This window comes from Cavia porcellus, unplaced genomic scaffold (genome assembly GCF_034190915.1).
Source record: "Cavia porcellus strain 051 isolate PalLab524CR breed Dunkin Hartley unplaced genomic scaffold, mCavPor4.1 scaffold_8, whole genome shotgun sequence".
In the NCBI taxonomy this organism is placed as follows: Eukaryota; Metazoa; Chordata; class Mammalia; order Rodentia; family Caviidae; genus Cavia; species Cavia porcellus.
This window is the reverse complement of record NW_026947491.1, coordinates 12,195,352-12,213,895: the sequence shown is the minus strand read 5'-3', so window position 1 is coordinate 12,213,895 and position 18,544 is coordinate 12,195,352. Positions and strand designations below refer to the sequence as shown.

Sequence of the window (18,544 nt, the reverse complement as noted above, 5' to 3'; positions counted from 1 at the left end):
CTCCAGAAAGGACCGGGTGGGACACGTGTGAGGCTCTGTATGCCATGGCCATGCCACTGTCCCCAAGGCTCAGGCCTAGCCAGACACAGCATGTTTCATCAAAAATGTTACAGACTCCAAAATAGAAACCTCATATACTCTGAGTTTCTCATAAGTGAAACCATATGATATTTGTACTTATGGGTCTGATTTATTCCACTTAAAGTTACAGTCTTAAGGTGCATCCGTTTTCTACAGAGGGCTCACGTTTACCCTTCTTTATGGCAGAGTAGTGCTCCATCCTGTGTAAATACCACATTCTTTATCCATCTTTCAATGGACATATATTGATTAAAACTATACAGTCCAGTTTTCACTTCGTGGGCTGTGCACACACAGGTCACGGGCCAGTCCTATGACTCTTCTGAGCGTCACATTTTATGAGTGGGGTTCTGGAAGGCTCCCCCAGGGTCCCCACTGTTTCTGCCTCATCATTTAGAATTGTGCCAGTGAAATCTTATAATCAGTGCCTCGTGCATGCATGTGGGGAGTGGCTTTGTTCTCCTGGCCCCAATATGTATGTGACAAGCTATCAACAGCTGACCCCTCAGCCCCACGCTGGCCACCTCACATCGGCCCTGCTGGGGAAGGCAGGGCAGGGCCAGCAGAGCCACCGGGGCTCTGCATCAACTTTGGCCTGCTGCAATGCAGCTGTGAATCAAACACCATCCCCAGCGTCCACGCAGTCCTTCCTGTCCAGGGGCAATGCAGCCTCAAGTGTGTGTGCTAACCCTCTCCCGTGTTTCTTGTTTCAGCTATTTGTACAAGAATGAGATCCAGTCAATTGACAGGCAAGCGTTTAAGGGACTTGCCTCTCTAGAGCAACTGTAAGTGTCGCTCGCCCCCTATGCCCGCTTCGCCCTCCTGTAGCACAGATGGACGCAGTGTGCTGCTGCATGATGCATGTCCGTAGCGACCGGGGGCAGGGATGCTGTGCATGGATGCGGAAGGCACCCCGGGTCGGTCACTCGTGCCCCTCCCATGGGCCCATCCCGTGTCCCCACCACAGCATGGACTGGGTGTTTTCCATACCCCGGGCCCTGGGCCATGCAGTCACCATTCCAAGAACAGTGATTGTTAGGTTCCCTGTCTCATGCTGGCAGACATGATGGCACACGCCCACAATCCCCACCCTCTGGGAAGCCGAGGCAGGAGGATCCCCAGTTCCAGCACAGCCTGGGCAACTTACTAACTTTAGTGAGACCCTGTCTCAAAATAGAAAAGGGCTGGAGCAGGAGCTTGGTGCAGACCCTGAGTTCAATCCCAGTACTGCAGTGAACAGACAAGCAAGCACGAGCCCGGAAACCTATGGGGCTCACATTTGCACAGAGTGGACCCGCACGCTGGGAGCCGAGTGAAGCCTCCAGTGGCAGTGGTGCAGTTGGAAGCTGTGTCCCTCACTCACTATGTTCCCTCAGTGATCTCGTGTGTGAGGTTCGATGTTTTCTGTGGTAGTGTTATTCTTTAGGGAGAGGTCAGCGCTGCCCTGCTGTGCACCCCAGGCCAGTGGTGTTGCTGTAACCGAAACCCAGAGCATCCTGCTCCTCTGCTATGCCCAAAGATGTGCTTTGCTGTGAAGCCTGAGTGTGCATTCTGCAGTAGAAAGTTCTGGTGAAATGAGTTTTTCTGGCTCGTTTGCCAGGCCCATCCTGAGCATCTTCGGATCTCCATGGTTTTATTTATGCATGGGGAAGGGTCACTTGCTGGATCCAGTGCCAACCCCTGCCACCCACTCCCTCTGCACATGTTGGACTGTCCTGTGATAGTCAGAAAGATGCTGGGTCCTCTGTGTCCAGAGAGCGCCGAGCAGCAGAGTGAACCCAGGTCACAGGCAACCTAGAGCAGCAGGAAGAGCTTCCACAGTGGTTCTGGGACTCGAATCCAGGCCTTGTGCATGCTAGACAAGCACTCTGTTCCTGAGCTATGCCCTAGCTGCAGGTGTTGCTCACGGGGCAGGACATGGATTGCAGTCCTGTGACCCTGTGCAGTCCAGGGTCCCCGTACCCTTGGGCTTTTTGGGGCACAGTACGAGAGAACAGACATTTCCAGGGGACACGGTGGGCTCAGCCCAGATGCTTGGTGAGCTGGTGCAGGGCTGTGGGGTCCCCACTGTGGGGTGTGGGTGTCCAGGTAAAAGTAGCAGAGCCTCAACTGACACTGTTGGGGGGAGATAAGCCCTACAGAGGCCTCGGGCTCTGTTTGTGGCCAGGGGCCACAAACCTGGTTTGGAGGAACTTAGAGCCCCTCTCCAGCCATGTGAGAAAACTCGGGTCCTACCAGGGAGGCTCAGAAGCGTGAGGCCCTAGAGCTGGCTAGGTGTGGTCCCTGGAATCCTGCCACTCTGAGAGACTGAGGCAGGAGGGTCACCACTTGGGACAGCTGAGTGAGACACTGTCTCAAACCATAAAAAGGGCTGGAATATAGCTGAGTATATAAAGGCCTTGGATTCAATCCTCAAGCAGAGAGGGGGAACTTGATAGACTAAATTCAGCTCTCAGGACTGAATTCAGCAGTGACCCTGGGGAATGTCGTCCTATGCTCAGTGCCCCCAGCTGCCCATGGTGCTGTGGTGGTGGCCAGGCCATAGCCCAGCTTGTCCGGAGTCCTGTGACCCTGACTCCAGGCCACCCTAGTGCTTCCGATCTCAATCCATTGGCTGCCTTCCTGGCCAGGCGGAAAGGCTCTCAGGTCAAGCCACTCACCCTGGGGCTTGCATGTCTACCTTTTCCTTCCTCTGTCACTCCCGGCACAGACAGGCCCCACGATGTGGACTAAGGACTCTGGTCATCTCTCCAGGATCTGTAGGTCATACACAGCCTGTGCTCTCCCTGCTCCACTCCTTCTGGTCCTGCACCCCTGCTCCCAACATGGACAGGGCTCCAAGGCTCTTGTGCTGTTCGTGTGACGTGGGGACAGCCTGTTCCTCAAGGAGCCTTGTGTCCCTGAGGGCAGCCACTGGGCCATCATCAAGCCCTCCCGTCTGTCATGGGACCAGAGAGCCCCCGTCCTTCCAAGGGAAGGTCTCAGAGCTGGTTTTATACCAGGGGATGGAGTGAAAGTTTGGGGACACTGAAGTAACATACTGCAATGCCTGTGTTCATGAGAACTTGGGGAGCAGCACTGTGTGGAGGCCCTGACTGCACACGCTGGTTCTACTGTGACTCCCAGAGAGAAAGGGGGCGCAGTGTGTGACTCCCTCTGTTTTTACAGTGGGTCTGTTAGTATTCAGGGAAACTGAAAGAGACAAGCTCTCCCCAGAATCCCTGAGCCACAGGAAGTAAGGCAACGTCAGAGAAAGCCACACAGACCCTCGGTTCTATTCTATATGACAGAGGACGTCCCAGGGGACGCCATCCTGTGGTCTCCCAGTGGTGTTTCTTACAAGGCCCCTGTGCTGTCCGCGTGGCTGGCGTGTGTGCAGCGTGTAATCCAGGTCCACACGGCCACTGGAAGATGCGCGCACAGGGATTCAGATCCAGCGTCGTGAGCGGCCTCCGAGGTTGTGTCTTCCGCTTTGTTCTTGTTCGGTTTCCCCGTGCTTTGTAGTGAGTGTGTCAGGACTGGGCCACCATCGCTCCCGCTGGGTGTCGTGGAACCAGATCGGCCCATGCCCACACTCATGTTTGCCACGTGTCACAGCGTATGGTGATCTGTCTGTGCCTGGTTTCTAGTGGTTTTGGTCTCCTGTGTCGATCTCCATGGTGTCGGATGTGTACGGTTACGTCCTGGCATATGAGTATGAGTGAGTGGCCTGGAAGGAATTGGATAAGCAGAAAATCTGGGTCCCAAAAAGTCACTAAATTGTTTAAGTTGCATTTCTTTTTCTTTTTCTCTCTGTTTTTTAAAACTCCTCTAGGTATCTGCACTTTAATCAGATAGAAACTCTGGACCCAGATTCATTTCAGCACTTACCGAAGCTCGAAAGACTGTGAGTTGTGTTGTGTTCCTGAGTTTTGTGTTTTTCGGGCCTGGGCCCCATCCACTTGTGACTTTGATAGAGTCAGGATAACAGAAGCCAGAGGCCCTTTGGGAATTTGGGGGTAAAAACCTGCCTTCCTGGCTTAGCAAGACAGAAGGCAGATTTGCGATTTTCTCTTTCTGTAGACACAGTGATAAAATCAAACATAAGCTAGAAGCTGGGGCTGGGGCTCAGCGGTATAGTTCTTGCCTTACACGCATGAGACCTTGGGTTCAATCCCAGTACCCGAACCATTTTACTGGCCTAGAAGAGTCCAGTTTCCACATTCACGCACTTGCCATCAGCGTAACCAGCAAAGTATTTTTAAAAAGGCTGATGTCATTTGACAGCTCGCACCCTGGTTTATCTAAGAAGTATTTTTTAGAAATTGGTTTGTGTTATCTCTTCCGACAGATTTTTACATAACAACCGGATTACACATTTAGTCCCGGGAACATTTAATCACTTGGAATCTATGAAGAGACTGTGAGTATAGTGAGCCCTGCTGCGTGGCTTTGCTGGGAATCTGTCACACACCCGCTGGGGTCTCTCTGCCAGGCACTGGGAAGTGTTTCTAGGGTCAGGAAAATTCCAGGAAAGAGGCCAAGCACAACTTAAATGTGTTCTCGTGCAAGAAGGCGAGTGGGTGACAGAGAATATGAAAATAAGCCTTTTGTAGGTAGCTCAGACACTTCAGAGCCACCTTTCAGCTCCTCCATGAGCTTCTAATTCCACAGCGCGTATTTCACAGGTGGTCGGGCCCTGCCTCTTGTCTCCACGTCTTTCTTCTGTTCCTTTCCCTCATCACAGGCTTGACTCATTCTGCTGCAGCTAAAGCCTGCTGTCTTGTTTTCAGGGACCCCCAGATCATGCTTTTTATGCTGAGACTTTCTTTAATAGAGTCCAGCATTTGGGTGCTGATGGAGAAGTCACTGGACACTGTGTCCTCCCTAAGGTCTTGAAGGCACAGTTCTCAGACATAGCACAGTCCAGCATCAGCAGTGACCGCTAGACCCAGACACAAAACCCAGAGAAGCCGCTGTCCTCCCCAAGCGACTTCTGTGTGTTTTCTTCTCTCTTCAGTGAGACAAAGTGGAATAAAGCATAGACCTTGGTGTAGTTTTCTTCTTTAAAATTTATAAAGATAAAATCGCCAGCCAAACTAAGATCTGCATTCTAAGTAGAAGATAGGACAAACACTTCTATGTTGGACAGATAAGAAGGGAGAAAGAAATTTCTGGATAAATAGAAAAGAACCAAGCCTGGCTGAGGCAGAGGGCTGGGACTCAGGAGGACATCTTCTAGGATCTCCCAGGAGGAGGACAGCAGGAGTCCTGTTGATGGCACCAGCCATCCACCCTGACACTGTCCTTCCCTCTCTGCATGCTCTGTGTGGCTCAAACAGGACCCTCTAGATTTGGACTCAGCAGCAGTTCTGCCACGCTGCCCATCTATCCCGAGTGGTGTCCAAGCCCCGAGCCCAAAAGGCCTCACTGAAATGCCCTTTTACCCCATTGCAGCACTCACATCCCTCCACAGGCTCAAGGGGCAGGCAGGACTGGCCGGGTGCTGTCTAGCTACTGCCCACCACTGCCCCTGCCCTGGCCTTCAGGGTCCTGGGACTCAGCCACAGTACAGCGGATCACCTAGCAGTGAGTCCCCTGATAAATGGCTGTCCCATCCTCCTGTGGTGTCTGCCCCCTAGAGCTGCATCCTGTCTGCGCAGAGATGCTGCCTGCTTGGTGGCAGAGGCTGATGGCCAGGCCAGGTGGCTCAGTGCCCTGGTCCCCACTGAGCTGATGCCCTGGAGAAAGTCGGATGAGTGTAAAGTCCTCAGGGGTACTGAGTCTGCAGTATAGACCTGAACCCTAGCCTGATATCCTGGGTGAGTCCCTGCCGGGCTCTCAGTGGTCGGCCTGAGTATGAGTCACCTTTCCAGTGTACACAGGTGGTGGAACCAAGTGTTCCCACCTGGGACTTCTTTCTCAGGGTGCAGGAATGTCCTGTTTCTTCTGATTCAGTCAGTGCCAGGAGTTAGGGGAGCCCAGAAGTTTCAGGGATCCTAGACCTCACCCCACAGGGTGATACACCCTAACATCTCGTTCTCTCCACAACCTGTGAGAACAAAAATGGGGACCCCACAGTGCCCTGGGTGATGAGGAACTGGCATCAGGGAGGCTTTGGGTTATACCTTTACCATTGACTCAAGGGAGCTTCTCCAGCCTTACTGGTCCACGCTTGCCTCTGATTTAAGCTCAGAACCTGACACGGTTTCAGATTCTGCGCCGGGAAGCCAGTGCTTAGTTGGTGCAGGACCCCAGTCTGCTGGGCTCTCATAACTCCTTGGGTCTTTGTGACTCCTGGGTCTCCCTGGCTGCCCCCTCCCCAGGCGACTGGACTCGAATACGCTTCACTGTGACTGTGAGATCCTGTGGCTGGCGGATCTGCTGAAGACATATGCCCAGTCAGGAAATGCGCAGGCGGCGGCCACCTGTGAGTCCCCCAGACGCATCCAAGGCCGCTCGGTGGCCACCATCACCCCCGAGGAGCTGAACTGTGGTGAGAAGCCGGGCGTGTACCCCGGTCAGTGGTGTGAGGGGTGGTATGCGTCTTGGGCCACCATAGGCCACATCTGCTTGGTGGCTTCTGGACAGAGAAGGGCTCTGCTTGTGGACCTGGCCCTGGTGTCTGAGCCTAGGTTTTGTTTCAGGTGGCCCTGCAGGAACAAGCAGAGCCCATTGTACCCAGGCTGCTGCTGGCTGTGCCTGACCCAGCCCCCCTGGGGGGGTGCAGTGGGGTAGTGATTCTGGGGTAGCCATTAGGGGAACTCACCAGAAATAGACATGAGGGGCTAGATGGAGGCTAGCCCTGTGCTGTCAAGAGTGTAATAACCCCACTGTAAAACTTATCCAGAGGGGGCTGGGGATTTAGCTCAGCGGCATAAGCGCCTGCCTTGCAAGTGTGCGTTCGTGAGTTCGATTTCTGGTACCAATTAAGGAAAAAAAAAACTTATCCAGAAGCCAGGCATGGTGGCACATGCCTATAATTCCAGCACTTGGGAGGCTGAGGCAAGAGGATCGTTGCAAGTTTGAGACCAGCCTCGGCTACAAAATGAGCTCAAGGCCAGCCTGAACTGTATAGCGAGACTGTCTCAAAAGATCAAAGAAATAAAATTAAAATCACATTATCTAGAAAGAACAAGATCGAGTCAGACCACAGTGCATGATCTTTCTTTTAAATGTCCAAATCCTAATTGTGTTCAGTTTCCTCTTTTAATTCAGTTGGGTTTTCTTTCTTCTCTTTGGCACAAAAGTTAATTTTTTGGTGCTGGGCATGGTAGTGCACACCTGTAATTCCAGTGCTTGGGAGACCAAGTTAGGCGGAATGCCTTGAGTTCAAGGCCAGTTTGTAGCCAAAGAAAAGCAAAGAAATGTTTTTCAGTTCTTTGTCCAAAGCATCATTAGTATTTTAACAGAAAAACAACCTAAATGAAAGTTAACCGGGGATGTAGGTCGGTAGCACAGCAGCTGTCTGCCAAGCTCGAGGTCCTGGGTTGGATTCTTGGTACCATAAAAGGAAAAAAAGAATGAAAGTTAAAAATCAGTACATTTGTGAGTGACCTCACTGACAAAGGGACAGATATTTGTCACCATCTGTTTTTATAAACTTGAGCCCAGCCCCCTTTTCAGTCTCCTTGTGTGGAAAGGTGACTGCCTCTGGTGGCATTCCCTGCAAGCTGCCCCTAGCATGAGCGTATGTTCCTTTGGTGTTTGGGGTCTGTGTCTCTGGGTCCCCAGCTCTGAATCACTTGCCTGCTTCTGCCTTGATGTCCTCACCCTTTGTGCTGGACAGACTTTCCCCAGTGCCCAGCAGTTGTGGTCTGGGTATACAAGGTGCCCTGTTCTTGGCTCCCAGAAGGCCACCTGTCTGGGGACCCTCGTTCTGTGATCTTAGCACTGATGACTACACTTTGCACCCAGGAGATGTCAGTTCCAATGCAACGTGCTGCTTGCACACACGTATGCACATACATGTTCGTGTATGTGTTGGTGCTATCTTATCAGTACTCATAGCATGTGTGTGGCAGACCAGTGAGTGCCTGGTAGCAACCAGTGGTCAGACCAAGGCTTCACACTGACCCTCCCCCGAGGCTGGGAGCTGTCCAGAGTGGGTGATTGGGATAGGGCTGACAGGAGGGATGTATGCTCCCTCCTGAAGCTAGAATGAAGGTAGGTGGGTCGTGGAGCCTGGGCTCTGCACCCTGCTGGCCACTCCTTACTTAGTCACTCAGCACTGGCCTTGCTCCTGAGGGCATGGAATGACCTCGGAGCCCGCTAGATCTGGTTTGTGCTGTCCCCATGATGGTATCCCCAAGATGGAGAAGAATGGAGTCTGCATGCTGGGCAATCTTCATGGGGATGTTGGTGGTCAAGACGTATCTGCATGTCTTGATCGTGAGGTTGGGTCTGGGTTCTCACACTGCTCCCTCCGAAGTTTAAACTAATGAGGTCTCCTTTCATCATTGGATGTAGAAAGGCCCCGGATCACATCAGAGCCACAGGACGCAGATGTCACCTCAGGGAACACGGTGTATTTCACTTGCAGGGCTGAGGGCAACCCCAAGCCTGAGATCATCTGGCTCCGAAACAAGTAAGTGGTGTGCCAGCAGAGGTCCCTGGGGTGCAGGAGCGGTGCCTTTCCTGGAGTCCCATCCCGACGCCTGCGCTCCCCACTGCAGCTCAGCATCCCCCTCCCGGGTGGGGAAGGTTAAAGGAGAACACTGGCATCTCCTCTTTACATGACAGTGGGACAGGGGACACTCCTGTCCCCAGGCCCAGTTCCAGACCAGCCCTGGTCCCTCCCGGCGCTCAGCTGGGGCAGGAGCTAGGGGAGGCTGTTTTTCATCCTTATTGCTTCCCTATCGCCAAGGAACTCTGGTGTAAGGTGGCTCTAGACCTGGGCTAGGTGACCGGAGCCAACAGCATGAGGACCTGACCTCTCCGGTATGAGGGTCACGTGATCATAGGGTTAGAGACAGAGACCTCGGCAGAAATCAGTTTGGGTCGCTGGGGACGTCTGAGTCAGGTCACCCAAACAAGGTGGTCAGCCTTTCAGACACTGACCCTGTCACCTGCTCCTCCCACCAGAGCTGGGTCCCAGAGCAGATGCTAGTCTCAGTCAACCAGTGCTGCAGGGACTGAGAGCTGCCAAGTGGCATTGGAGAGCTAGGGACACACAGACTCAAGGTGCGTGGAGCTGCAGAGACCTCAGAGCTGGTCCCAGGCAGGACAAGGTCCCCCTGACCAAAAAGTCCCCCTGACCTTGGACTACATACCTTGACCATGGGATGTGTAGGGCAGGTGGGAGGTGCCAGCAAGGCCTCTAAAACCTCGGTCTTCGTAACTTTGAGGTCTCAGAACCAAGAGTAGCAGGCCTAGGGCTATCTGCCCACTGTATCCCTCTGCTGGGGGACATCCAGGTGGTTCTATGAGTGTAGTGAGGAAATAGTTCAGCTGATGCTGGGGCATCTAGGGTCAGGCTTTCCTTACCCGTGCCTTTGGAAACTAAGGCACAGGAGTGCCCAGCATTGAAAGCGATACCTGATCTGGGCTGAAGGGTGTGGGCCAGGGTTTTTAATGTGGCTTTGTTGTCCCAAGCTCTGGCACTGGGTGGAGAGGGGGCTTCCCTGACTGACTGCCCTGCCCAGGTGGCTCCCTTGTGATCTGGTTTTGTTTTTCTTTTTTTTCTCTCATGATTGGGAACATCAGACCTCAGCTCTGTGAGCTTCCCAACAGAAGGAGCAAAAGCCAGGTCACTTGGTGAGAAAGGGATGAGCGAGGGCCCAAGGTGTCACATGTGACATTGGTGTGGTGCAGAAGAAGAGTGCCCCCTTCCCCACCCCAGGAATTTGGAAGGCAGGGACCTGGACACCTCGGCCTTGAAGTTGTCTAAAATGAGGTGGCACCCCAAGTGTGTTGTATGTCCTGGAAGGAGAAAATTTCCCCTGATTTTTCTCTACTGTGTTTGTATGAATTTTTTCCTTTTGGAGTTAGGACCACACTGTAAAGCATTTAGATGGACAGATTGGGTGCACAAACTGAGTAAAGGTCCAGGCATGAAGACGCTTTCCCAGAAATGCTTGTACCTCAGAGGAGGTGGGTGCCTGGGAGGCCAATGCAGCCCTCCTGTGCTTCCCACCAGAGTCACCACGCCCTCCCCCGAGGGTAGACAAGGCATTTCCTGTGCTTCAGACCCTCAGCTTCTCCGACTCTGTCTTTTAGTAACGAGCTGAGCATGAAGGCAGATTCTCGCTTAAACCTGCTGGATGACGGCACACTCATGATCCAGAACACGCAGGAGACTGACCAGGGCATTTACCAGTGCATGGCCAAGAACGTGGCCGGGGAGGTGAAGACACAGGAGGTGACCCTAAGGTACTTTGGATCTCCAGGTACGTGGAGGGCATGTCACGTATGATCCTTGCCCCCCCCCCCCAAACTGTCCCCTGCCTATTTCCTTGTTCTTCCATACCAGCTTGCTCTTGATAGAAACGTGAAAGTCACAGGGCCAGAACGGGCAGTGCTGTACCAGGGCCAGCCAACAGGATCACAGGCGCTCCATGAAGGTTGCTGTGGCCCATGATGGGCCCATATCAGGGAAGCTCAGGGGACCATTACCTCAACCTTACCTACCCTACCAGGTCTCAGCTGGTGCTGCATTTTGTTGGTGAGCTTTTGTTGGCTAAGGGCTCAGATCCCCTAAAAGAAGATAAAAATATTAGAAATTTTAGCTAAAGTTACACTGTGCAAAATGTTGGCATGTAATTTCGAGAATGAGAAAAGCCTGTCCCAGGCTGTGTCCTCTGGTCATGGCCTCCATGATCATGAATTTTGCCCTGATCCCTGATCCCTGTGCTCTAGTTTCTGGAGTGTTCAGCAGAGGAGCCAGGAGAGCAGGTTTGTGCCCCCTGAAGTGTGGTCACTGTGGTTCTGGGGGATCACGTGCAGCTATAGAGCCGCAGCCCTGCACTGGCTGGTCTTAGCTCTGTCCACAAATGCCCAAGGGCTGGTGTCACCCTCTGTTTTGTATTTCATGCCAGGATATGTGGTTCCATGTGTTTGTGTCTGTTCAGATGCTCAGCCCCTTACAAACCAGCCTGATGTTTGCCACACTGCTGTCCCCCATCATAGACAGAGGAACGAAAGAGCAGTGTGGGCTTGCAGAGGAAATCTAGAGGCAGTTACTGCTGCGGAAGTAAAACCCTTAGACTCGCAGCCCTCCAGGTTTCCACGCAAGGCAGCTAGCATGTCTGCAAAGCCCCACAGAACGCAGCTCCTGCTTGCAGGAGGAGGCCATACTGCCTTTGTGAGGAATAAATTAATCCCTGATGCGGGCAGGCAGCAAAGTAATGCTATGAGTCCTTGGCACAAAGCAGAGGAGACGGTGAACATGAGCTCATTAAGGAAAATTACTCTGTGAGCAGTTAAGTGGCTCTGGACAGAACATCCAGCCACTCTGTGCATCCCAGAGCTCTGAGTTTACCTCCTCTTCATCTGAATCTGTCTCAAGAGCGGCCCCAACCCTTGAGATGAGCTGTGAACCTCAGGGTGGGGGCCAGCCTGGGGTGACCAGACTGTTCCGTCTTCTAACGTCCATGAATTGAGAGAAGAGTTAATATTTTTCAGTGACTGAAATGCTTAAGCAGCTTTGATGACACAGGATGGTTATGCAAAATGATTTTTGAGTGTCTCCAAGTTAAGTTTTATTGGCACATAACCCACTCTTCTTTTTCTAATGTGTTATCTGGGTGGCTTCTTCGGTGAGCTAGCAGAGTTAAACACCAGCACAGACCCTAGAGTATCCTCAGCTGTCTTCGTTTATGTGCTATATGAGTTTTTGTGTGGTCTTTGTGTATAAAGCACTGCTTATTCTGTCTTGCCTCACTCTCCTTCGTTCTCCTGTTTCCCCTTTTTTCTCTCAGCCCTCCCTCTATCCCCTTCTTCATCCTTCACAGCTCTCTCTCTGGTGGTCACCACGCTTTTGCCTGATGTTAGGAGAGATGGATACCAAACCCCTGCAGCACTGGAACTTCCCCAGGATACCACTTTCTCTCTAACCCTTCCTCTTCCTGGTGGTGAGGGTCTGGGGGCTCAGCTGCAGTTCTCACTCTGACTCCTCTCTGGGCCTTGCTTCTGATCTTGTCTCATTCTGTGCCTCACTGAAGGTTCCTTCATGCAGAGTTCGGTCCTGAGGTTCTGCAGAAGAGCTTTGATGTCGTTCTGGTCTCCAGTACCTTCACACACTCTGGTTTGCCACTGTAGATAGCAACACTGGAATTAACTGTCATGTCTGTGTGTTTGATAACTGACATTCATTGAATGCCACTTAAACAGGGACAGGATGAAAAAGCTGCAGGAAAATCCAGCCTGTCTCTCCAAGTCCCGTTCACACAGTTCCCATCCTGTCATCCCCTGCAACACACACACCTCCGATGTTGATTTCTTCTGGTTCCTGGCTGAATCATCATTCACGCAGATAAGAGTGGTGCCTTGGTTCATGGACTGACTTCTTTCCAGAATCTGGTTGCAAACTGAGTTGGACAAGAACTGAATTCAATTCAGTGCTTATGTTCAGTGTTGACCTTAAGGGGAAAATTGATTCAGTTCTCATCTGATTCAGTTTGTGATCAGAGTCCTAGAAAGAATTAAATTTGTGGACCGAGGTACCACTGGACTTCCAGATATTTCCCAGATCACTAACTATCACAGCTTCCTGTATATCCTTCACTCAAAGCATCTTGGGGCAGCTGTTGTTGGAAATTCAGAAATTTGGGAACATTTTTTAGAAACATTATGTGAGACATAATCCAATTAACAGCTCACACTGCCGGCCCGGCTTTGGACTGTCCGTGCCCTGTAGTAAGTGTATCAGTGCCCTGCTGCAAGCTGTTTATCGACAGGAAATAGAATAAATAAAGTCAAGAGCTGACCTTGTGCATCATGGGTTAAATTTCTTGAAAAAAAGATAATGGCTTTCGAAGCTTTTCGGAGACCAGCCTTAGGGATAAGGGGTAGTTGCCCCAAAGAAAGGTTAAAGAGGGTATTTGCATGTAAGTCATCTTCTGTGCCTACAAGACACATCCGAGGGTTAAAACCAAGCACAGGGCCAGGGATTTAGCTCAGAGGTGTAAGTACCTGCCTAGTAAGCGCTAGGTTTCAAGTTCAATCTGAGATACAAAAAAAACCAGCCAGCACAGCGATTTCTGGGTAGAAGAGTGTGTGTATGGCTACTTGTGATGTCCACTTGTCTCTCCAGATGGCCCGTGTCACTTTAGAGGCCTGCTGTCAGTGTGGGAGAGCCCTGCATCCACACAAACTCAGCATAAAACACATTAGTAAGCCTGTGGGAGTTTCCCTAGCCTTGTCTGAAAGACATTCTCTCAGAGTAGTCTTAATTTTCCTTGTGTGATGTAACATATTTTATAAGGTCTGCATACACAATACAAATAGTATTTTGTGCCAGAGGAATTAATAGCAAAGGCTAACAAGTCTGGTGTCATGTGTTTGGAATAAACGCGAGTTCTCCATAGAATCAATGTGCAAGGCCGGGAGTTGAGCTCTGGCATGGCGCCTGCCTGGCAAGCGTGCGGTCCTGAATTCAGTTCCCGGTTACCTCCCCCAAAAGAAAAATATCTCACATGCATCTAAAAAAGGGATCAAGTTCTTTTTCATCATTGTTATTGCTCAACAACTGCCAGCTCCTTTTTTTAAAAATAATTTTTGAGATACAGCTCACTCACCAAGTGACTTAGGCTGGGCTTGCTTCAGATCTTCCTGCCTCAGTCTCCTAGACCGGTGGGATGACTGACAAGCAGTAACATGCCCAGCAGCCTGTCTTTGTTTGACCTGAGTCTTGTTTTTTGTTTTGCTTTGCTTTTTGGGTCTCACTGTGCAGTTCAGCCTGCCCTTGAACTCCCTACATAGCTCAAACGGGCCTCAAACTCACAGCTACCCTCCTGCCTCAACCTCCTGTAATGGTGGATTACAGGCATGTGCCACCATGCCCAGTTTGTGGATCATTTTTATCACCTGCACATTTTTTTTAGGAAGGAAAGAAAAGTAATGCGGTCACATTTTATTCTTTTTGCTTACGTTGGAGTTAGGTTGAATGAGTAGCCTGAAAGTAGAAAAGTACCAAGCGAAAAACTGGAAGAAACTAACAGAAGCTTTCTGCTCACGGCAGCGAGGCTGGCATTCGTGATCCAGCCACAGAACACAGAGGTGCTGGTGGGCGAGAGCGTCACCCTGGAATGCAGCACCACGGGCCACCCCGCGCCACAGATCACTTGGACGCGAGGGGACCGGACCCCCTTGCCACCTGACCCCCGGGTGAACATCACTCCCTCGGGTGGCCTCTACATACAGAATGTCGCCCAGGAGGACAGTGGAGAGTACACATGCTTAGCATCCAACGGTGTGGACAGCATCCACGCCACGGCCTTCATCATCGTCCAGGGTGAGCGACAGAGGGCGATGTCAGGGTACCCAACCCCCTTCCCTTACCATGTCAGAACCCCAGTGTCTGGAGCAGCCTGTGTCCTGGCTCCACCCCAGCCTGTCCTCTTGGGTCCCTTACCCTGCTTCATTTTTAGGCGTAACACTTACCCCATGTGTGTATGAGTCTCTTTCACATTGCTGGGACAAAAGTACCTCACCGCAACTGAATGGAGAAGTTTATTTTGGCTCATGGTTCAAGGGGTTCTGTCAGTGGTTGAATGCTTCCAAGGTAGAAATGGCATAGCAGGGACGCCCAACAGAGGAAAACTGCTCACTCCATGGCAGCCAAGAAGCAGAGAGAGAAGTGGGGAGCCAGGGACAAGAATGCACCCTTCCAGGTCACACTGTGGTGACCTCCTCCAACCAGGCCCCGCCTCCTACAGCACAGTCAGTCATGAAACCCATTCATGGATGGATCCACTGAGAAACCCAACACCCCATGCTCCAGCCACCTCCCAAAAGCCCAACCCTTGATCCCAGGTAACTCTGGAGGTCATACCAGACCTAAAACATAGTGTGACCTAGTCACAGGTGGATTTTCTGGCGTTGGCCAAGACTGCTTTGGCAGTGGGTTCTGAACCCCAGGTCCTGGCCTGCAGACGCTGCAGAAGTTCACACAGGCAAAGTCGTCAGTCCCCTGTAACCAACTTTGCATCTATGATGTCGGACCTTGATCATGGGAACAAATAGTTTTCACACTTTGCCTGTGTGTTTCCAAATCATTCAGCACCCTTAAAAAGCAACATGTGAGTTTCTAGAAAAGCCAAGAAATGTGCAGTCTAGAGGAACTAAAAGAATCCAGAAGTGAAGAGCTCAGACAGCTACCAGCTAGGCTCATACCTACCTCTAACCATTTCCTGCCCCACTGACCATTCCTTGGGAATCGTCTTCTAGTTTTCCTTGCATGGGAAGCTGTGCTTCCTTGGTGTGAGGTTTTACTCTTCTGTGTTTCTTACTCTTGTAAAAATGCACTCCTGCCCAATACCCTGTCCCGGACCTCATTTTTATATCCAGTAATAATAACTTTTGTCACTATCCACAGTGCAGCAGGTGACATGTTAACCATCTGCAATTTTAACTTAAGCTGTGTAATGAAATGAGGCGAGTCTTTTTTTTTTGGTTTGTTTTTTCCCAGCTAAACCTGGGTTTGAACCCAGGGCCTACACACTAAACTACATCACCAGTCCCTTTTTTAAAATTCTGAGACAGTGTTTTGCTAAGTTGCTTTATTCCCTAAGCCAAGCTCAAACTTGCAATCCTTCTCCCTCAGCCTCTCAGAGTGCCAGAACTTGAGGAGTCTTTCGTGGCTGGTTTGCTGTCTCTGGCTGAAGTAGGCTGGAGCAGGCAGTTCTCCATGTGTTAGTACATTGCCGCTAGCCAGCTTCGTAGACTAAGGCCTTCTGTAATCTCTGTGTGATCCTCAGGATGTGCCTGTCATGTGATGCTCTTCCTGCCTCCTTTTCGTTTCTGTCTTAAGTATCCTCACTGCAGCCACAGCTGCAGCGGCTTCCAACCCTGGCCTTTTGTGTTATTTTAATTTTTGCATGGGTTCTTCACCCAGCGCTGTCTCTAACTGTCCTGTCTCTAACTGTCCTGCTGACAATGTTTCTCCTCCAAAGCTCTCCCGCAGTTCACGGTAACGCCTCAGGACAGAGTGGTCATCGAGGGGCAGACAGTGGATTTCCAATGTGAGGCCAAGGGCTACCCCCAGCCGGTTATCGCCTGGACCAAGGGAGGTGAGACGCCCGCTCAGCCAGACAAACCCAGCATCTTCCAGGCCAGGCTAAGATGAGCCACAGCCCACGAGAAGTGGCAGTGTCACTGTGAATGCCATGGATTTCATGATTCATGGCAAGGATGGCCAACAGGACTTAGGGTGCCAAGATACAGACTGAACAACTTGCAAGATGGACCTTCCTGAGTCCTTTGTGCCCTGGGTTAAACAAAGAAGGGACCTTTATGCTCTGACCCCAAGCTCTCGGCCCTCGGGGTGCGGGGACCCTCCCTGGACACCCTGTAATGTGCGTGCAAGCCCCCCGTATGAGGTCTGCTGTGTGGGTGAGTAGGACCTGCTTCCCAGTGGCTGTGTCATAGCCCAGCTCTCCCCATCCTGAGGGCCCATCATCCCCTGCCCGTGCCAGCTCTGTGCTTGTGCGACCCACACCCACCCTTGCAGGGAGCCAGCTCTCCGTGGACCGGCGGCACCTGGTTTTGTCCTCTGGCACACTCAGGATCTCTGGGGTGGCCCTGCATGACCAGGGCCAGTACGAGTGCCAGGCCGTTAACATCATTGGCTCCCAGAAGGTCGTGGCCCACCTGACCGTGCAGCCCCGAGGTAGGCACCAAGTTGAGGCTCAGCAGAATCGCTGGGCCGGGGGTGCTGGGATGGCACCCAGAAAAGTGCCCTGCCTGCCCCAGCCATTCCTTCACCTGTAGACAAGAAAGCGTGGCTCCAGCTCCATTTCCTTCCATTGAACGTCAGCTGCTGTCCAAGCACCGGAGTCCTCAGTGCCCACTATGGAGGGTGTGGGCATCTGAGCTCTGGGCAGAGGACCTGGTTACGCTTGTGATGTGCTTTTGCCACCTGGGCAGGATGTGGGAGGAGTGGTCACTGCTGGTACCTGGGCCCCTGCTCCACACAGACGCCAGTCACAGTGACCCAGGGTGGATGGTGTGGTAACAAACTGCCCTGGCTTCTCTCCCCCACTCGCAGTCACCCCGGTATTTGCCAGCATCCCCAGTGACCTGATGGTGGAGGTGGGGACCAACGTACAGCTGCCCTGCAGCTCACAGGGTGAGCCAGAGCCAGCCATCACATGGAACAAGGTGAGAACTGTTCCTGCTGTGGAACTCGGGGTTTCCAGGGACAGCGGGCCTCCACTACCTTGTCCCTTCTGCACCCTCCCCACAGCAGAGACAAAGACCAGCTTGGGTCAGTTCCTTTCTCAAACTCAGGGCTTGCAGCATCAGGGCAAGGGATCTACCGCAGAGCCATGCTCCAGCCCAGCAGCCTGGCTCACAGATATCCTGGGAGTTAGGAAAAATAACCAACTCAACCCCTCATTTCCTGTTATCCAGCAGCAAAAGCAAAGAAAAGCTTGTGCTTTCACCCTACAGATCTCCCTGTGTAGTGCAGGCTGACCTTGCACCCACTGGGTAGCCCAGGCTGGCCTTGAACTGGCTGTGATTCTCCTGCTTCAGCCTTACCAGGGCTACAATTACGAGCATGTGCTACCATGCACAGCAAAATGGCTTTTTTAAATTCCATTTTTCTTTGCTCTTCTATTCAGCCTGATGCAAAATATACTGACCAGCACACACTATGTGCAGGACCTGCTTCCTGGGGGGAGGAGGTGACTGTGACTCCCCATGGAATGAAAGGTCCTGAGGCCCCAGCTTTCCCCTGTTGCCCCTATCTTTACCCCCCAACTTGTCCTTCTGCCCAACCTGCTCCCTGGCTGGGTACAGGGCTTGTGCGTCCTGAGTCTGCCTCCAAATCAGGGTACCCTTGGTGCCCATCCCTCAAGAACACCCTACCAGAGCGAGTAGCCCACGGGAGTTACTGTGTGTACCCCAAAACTCACAACAGCTATCTGTACTCCGCCGTGAAGTAGGCAGAGGACGAGTGGGCAAGAAGAGCTTGCCCCTCTGAGCCCCTGGCCTTCCACGGCCTCACGGGCCCCCCTCTGTCCCCCAAGAATCGCCTTAGCCCCCACCTCATTGCTGCTGCTGTCTCATTGCTTCGTTCCAGGACGGGGTTCAGGTCACGGAAAGTGGAAAATTTCACATCAGCCCTGAAGGGTTCTTGACCATCAATGACGTGGGGCCTGCAGATGCAGGTCGCTATGAGTGTGTGGCCAGGAACACGATCGGCCACGCCTCGGTCAGCATGGTGCTCAGCGTGAGCGGTAAGGCCCAGTGTGGGGGCCAAAATGCCCCCGTCTCTGCACCCCTAAGAAAACCAGTCCAGATGTGTAGATTGACTGAGAGA

The 18,544-nt window shown here is 52.1% G+C and overlaps 1 protein-coding gene across 2 annotated transcripts in view; it reads left to right on the top strand.

The window, feature by feature from the left end:
• Pxdn (peroxidasin) overlaps positions 1-18,544 on the top strand; it is a 68,365-nt gene that overhangs the window by 29,689 nt on the left and 20,132 nt on the right. Inside the window, exons 4-14 of one of the 2 annotated variants that reach the window (XM_003464952.5) lie at positions 795-866; positions 3,896-3,967; positions 4,412-4,483; positions 6,387-6,556; positions 8,530-8,647; positions 10,279-10,448; positions 14,240-14,512; positions 16,173-16,289; positions 16,730-16,888; positions 17,267-17,379; positions 18,305-18,461. In XM_003464952.5, coding sequence (XP_003465000.2) covers positions 795-866; positions 3,896-3,967; positions 4,412-4,483; positions 6,387-6,556; positions 8,530-8,647; positions 10,279-10,448; positions 14,240-14,512; positions 16,173-16,289; positions 16,730-16,888; positions 17,267-17,379; positions 18,305-18,461 — 1,493 coding nt within the window. The remainder of the gene's footprint in view (positions 1-794; positions 867-3,895; positions 3,968-4,411; positions 4,484-6,386; positions 6,557-8,529; positions 8,648-10,278; positions 10,449-14,239; positions 14,513-16,172; positions 16,290-16,729; positions 16,889-17,266; positions 17,380-18,304; positions 18,462-18,544) is intronic. The other variant, XM_013147249.3, reaches the window with a different exon arrangement.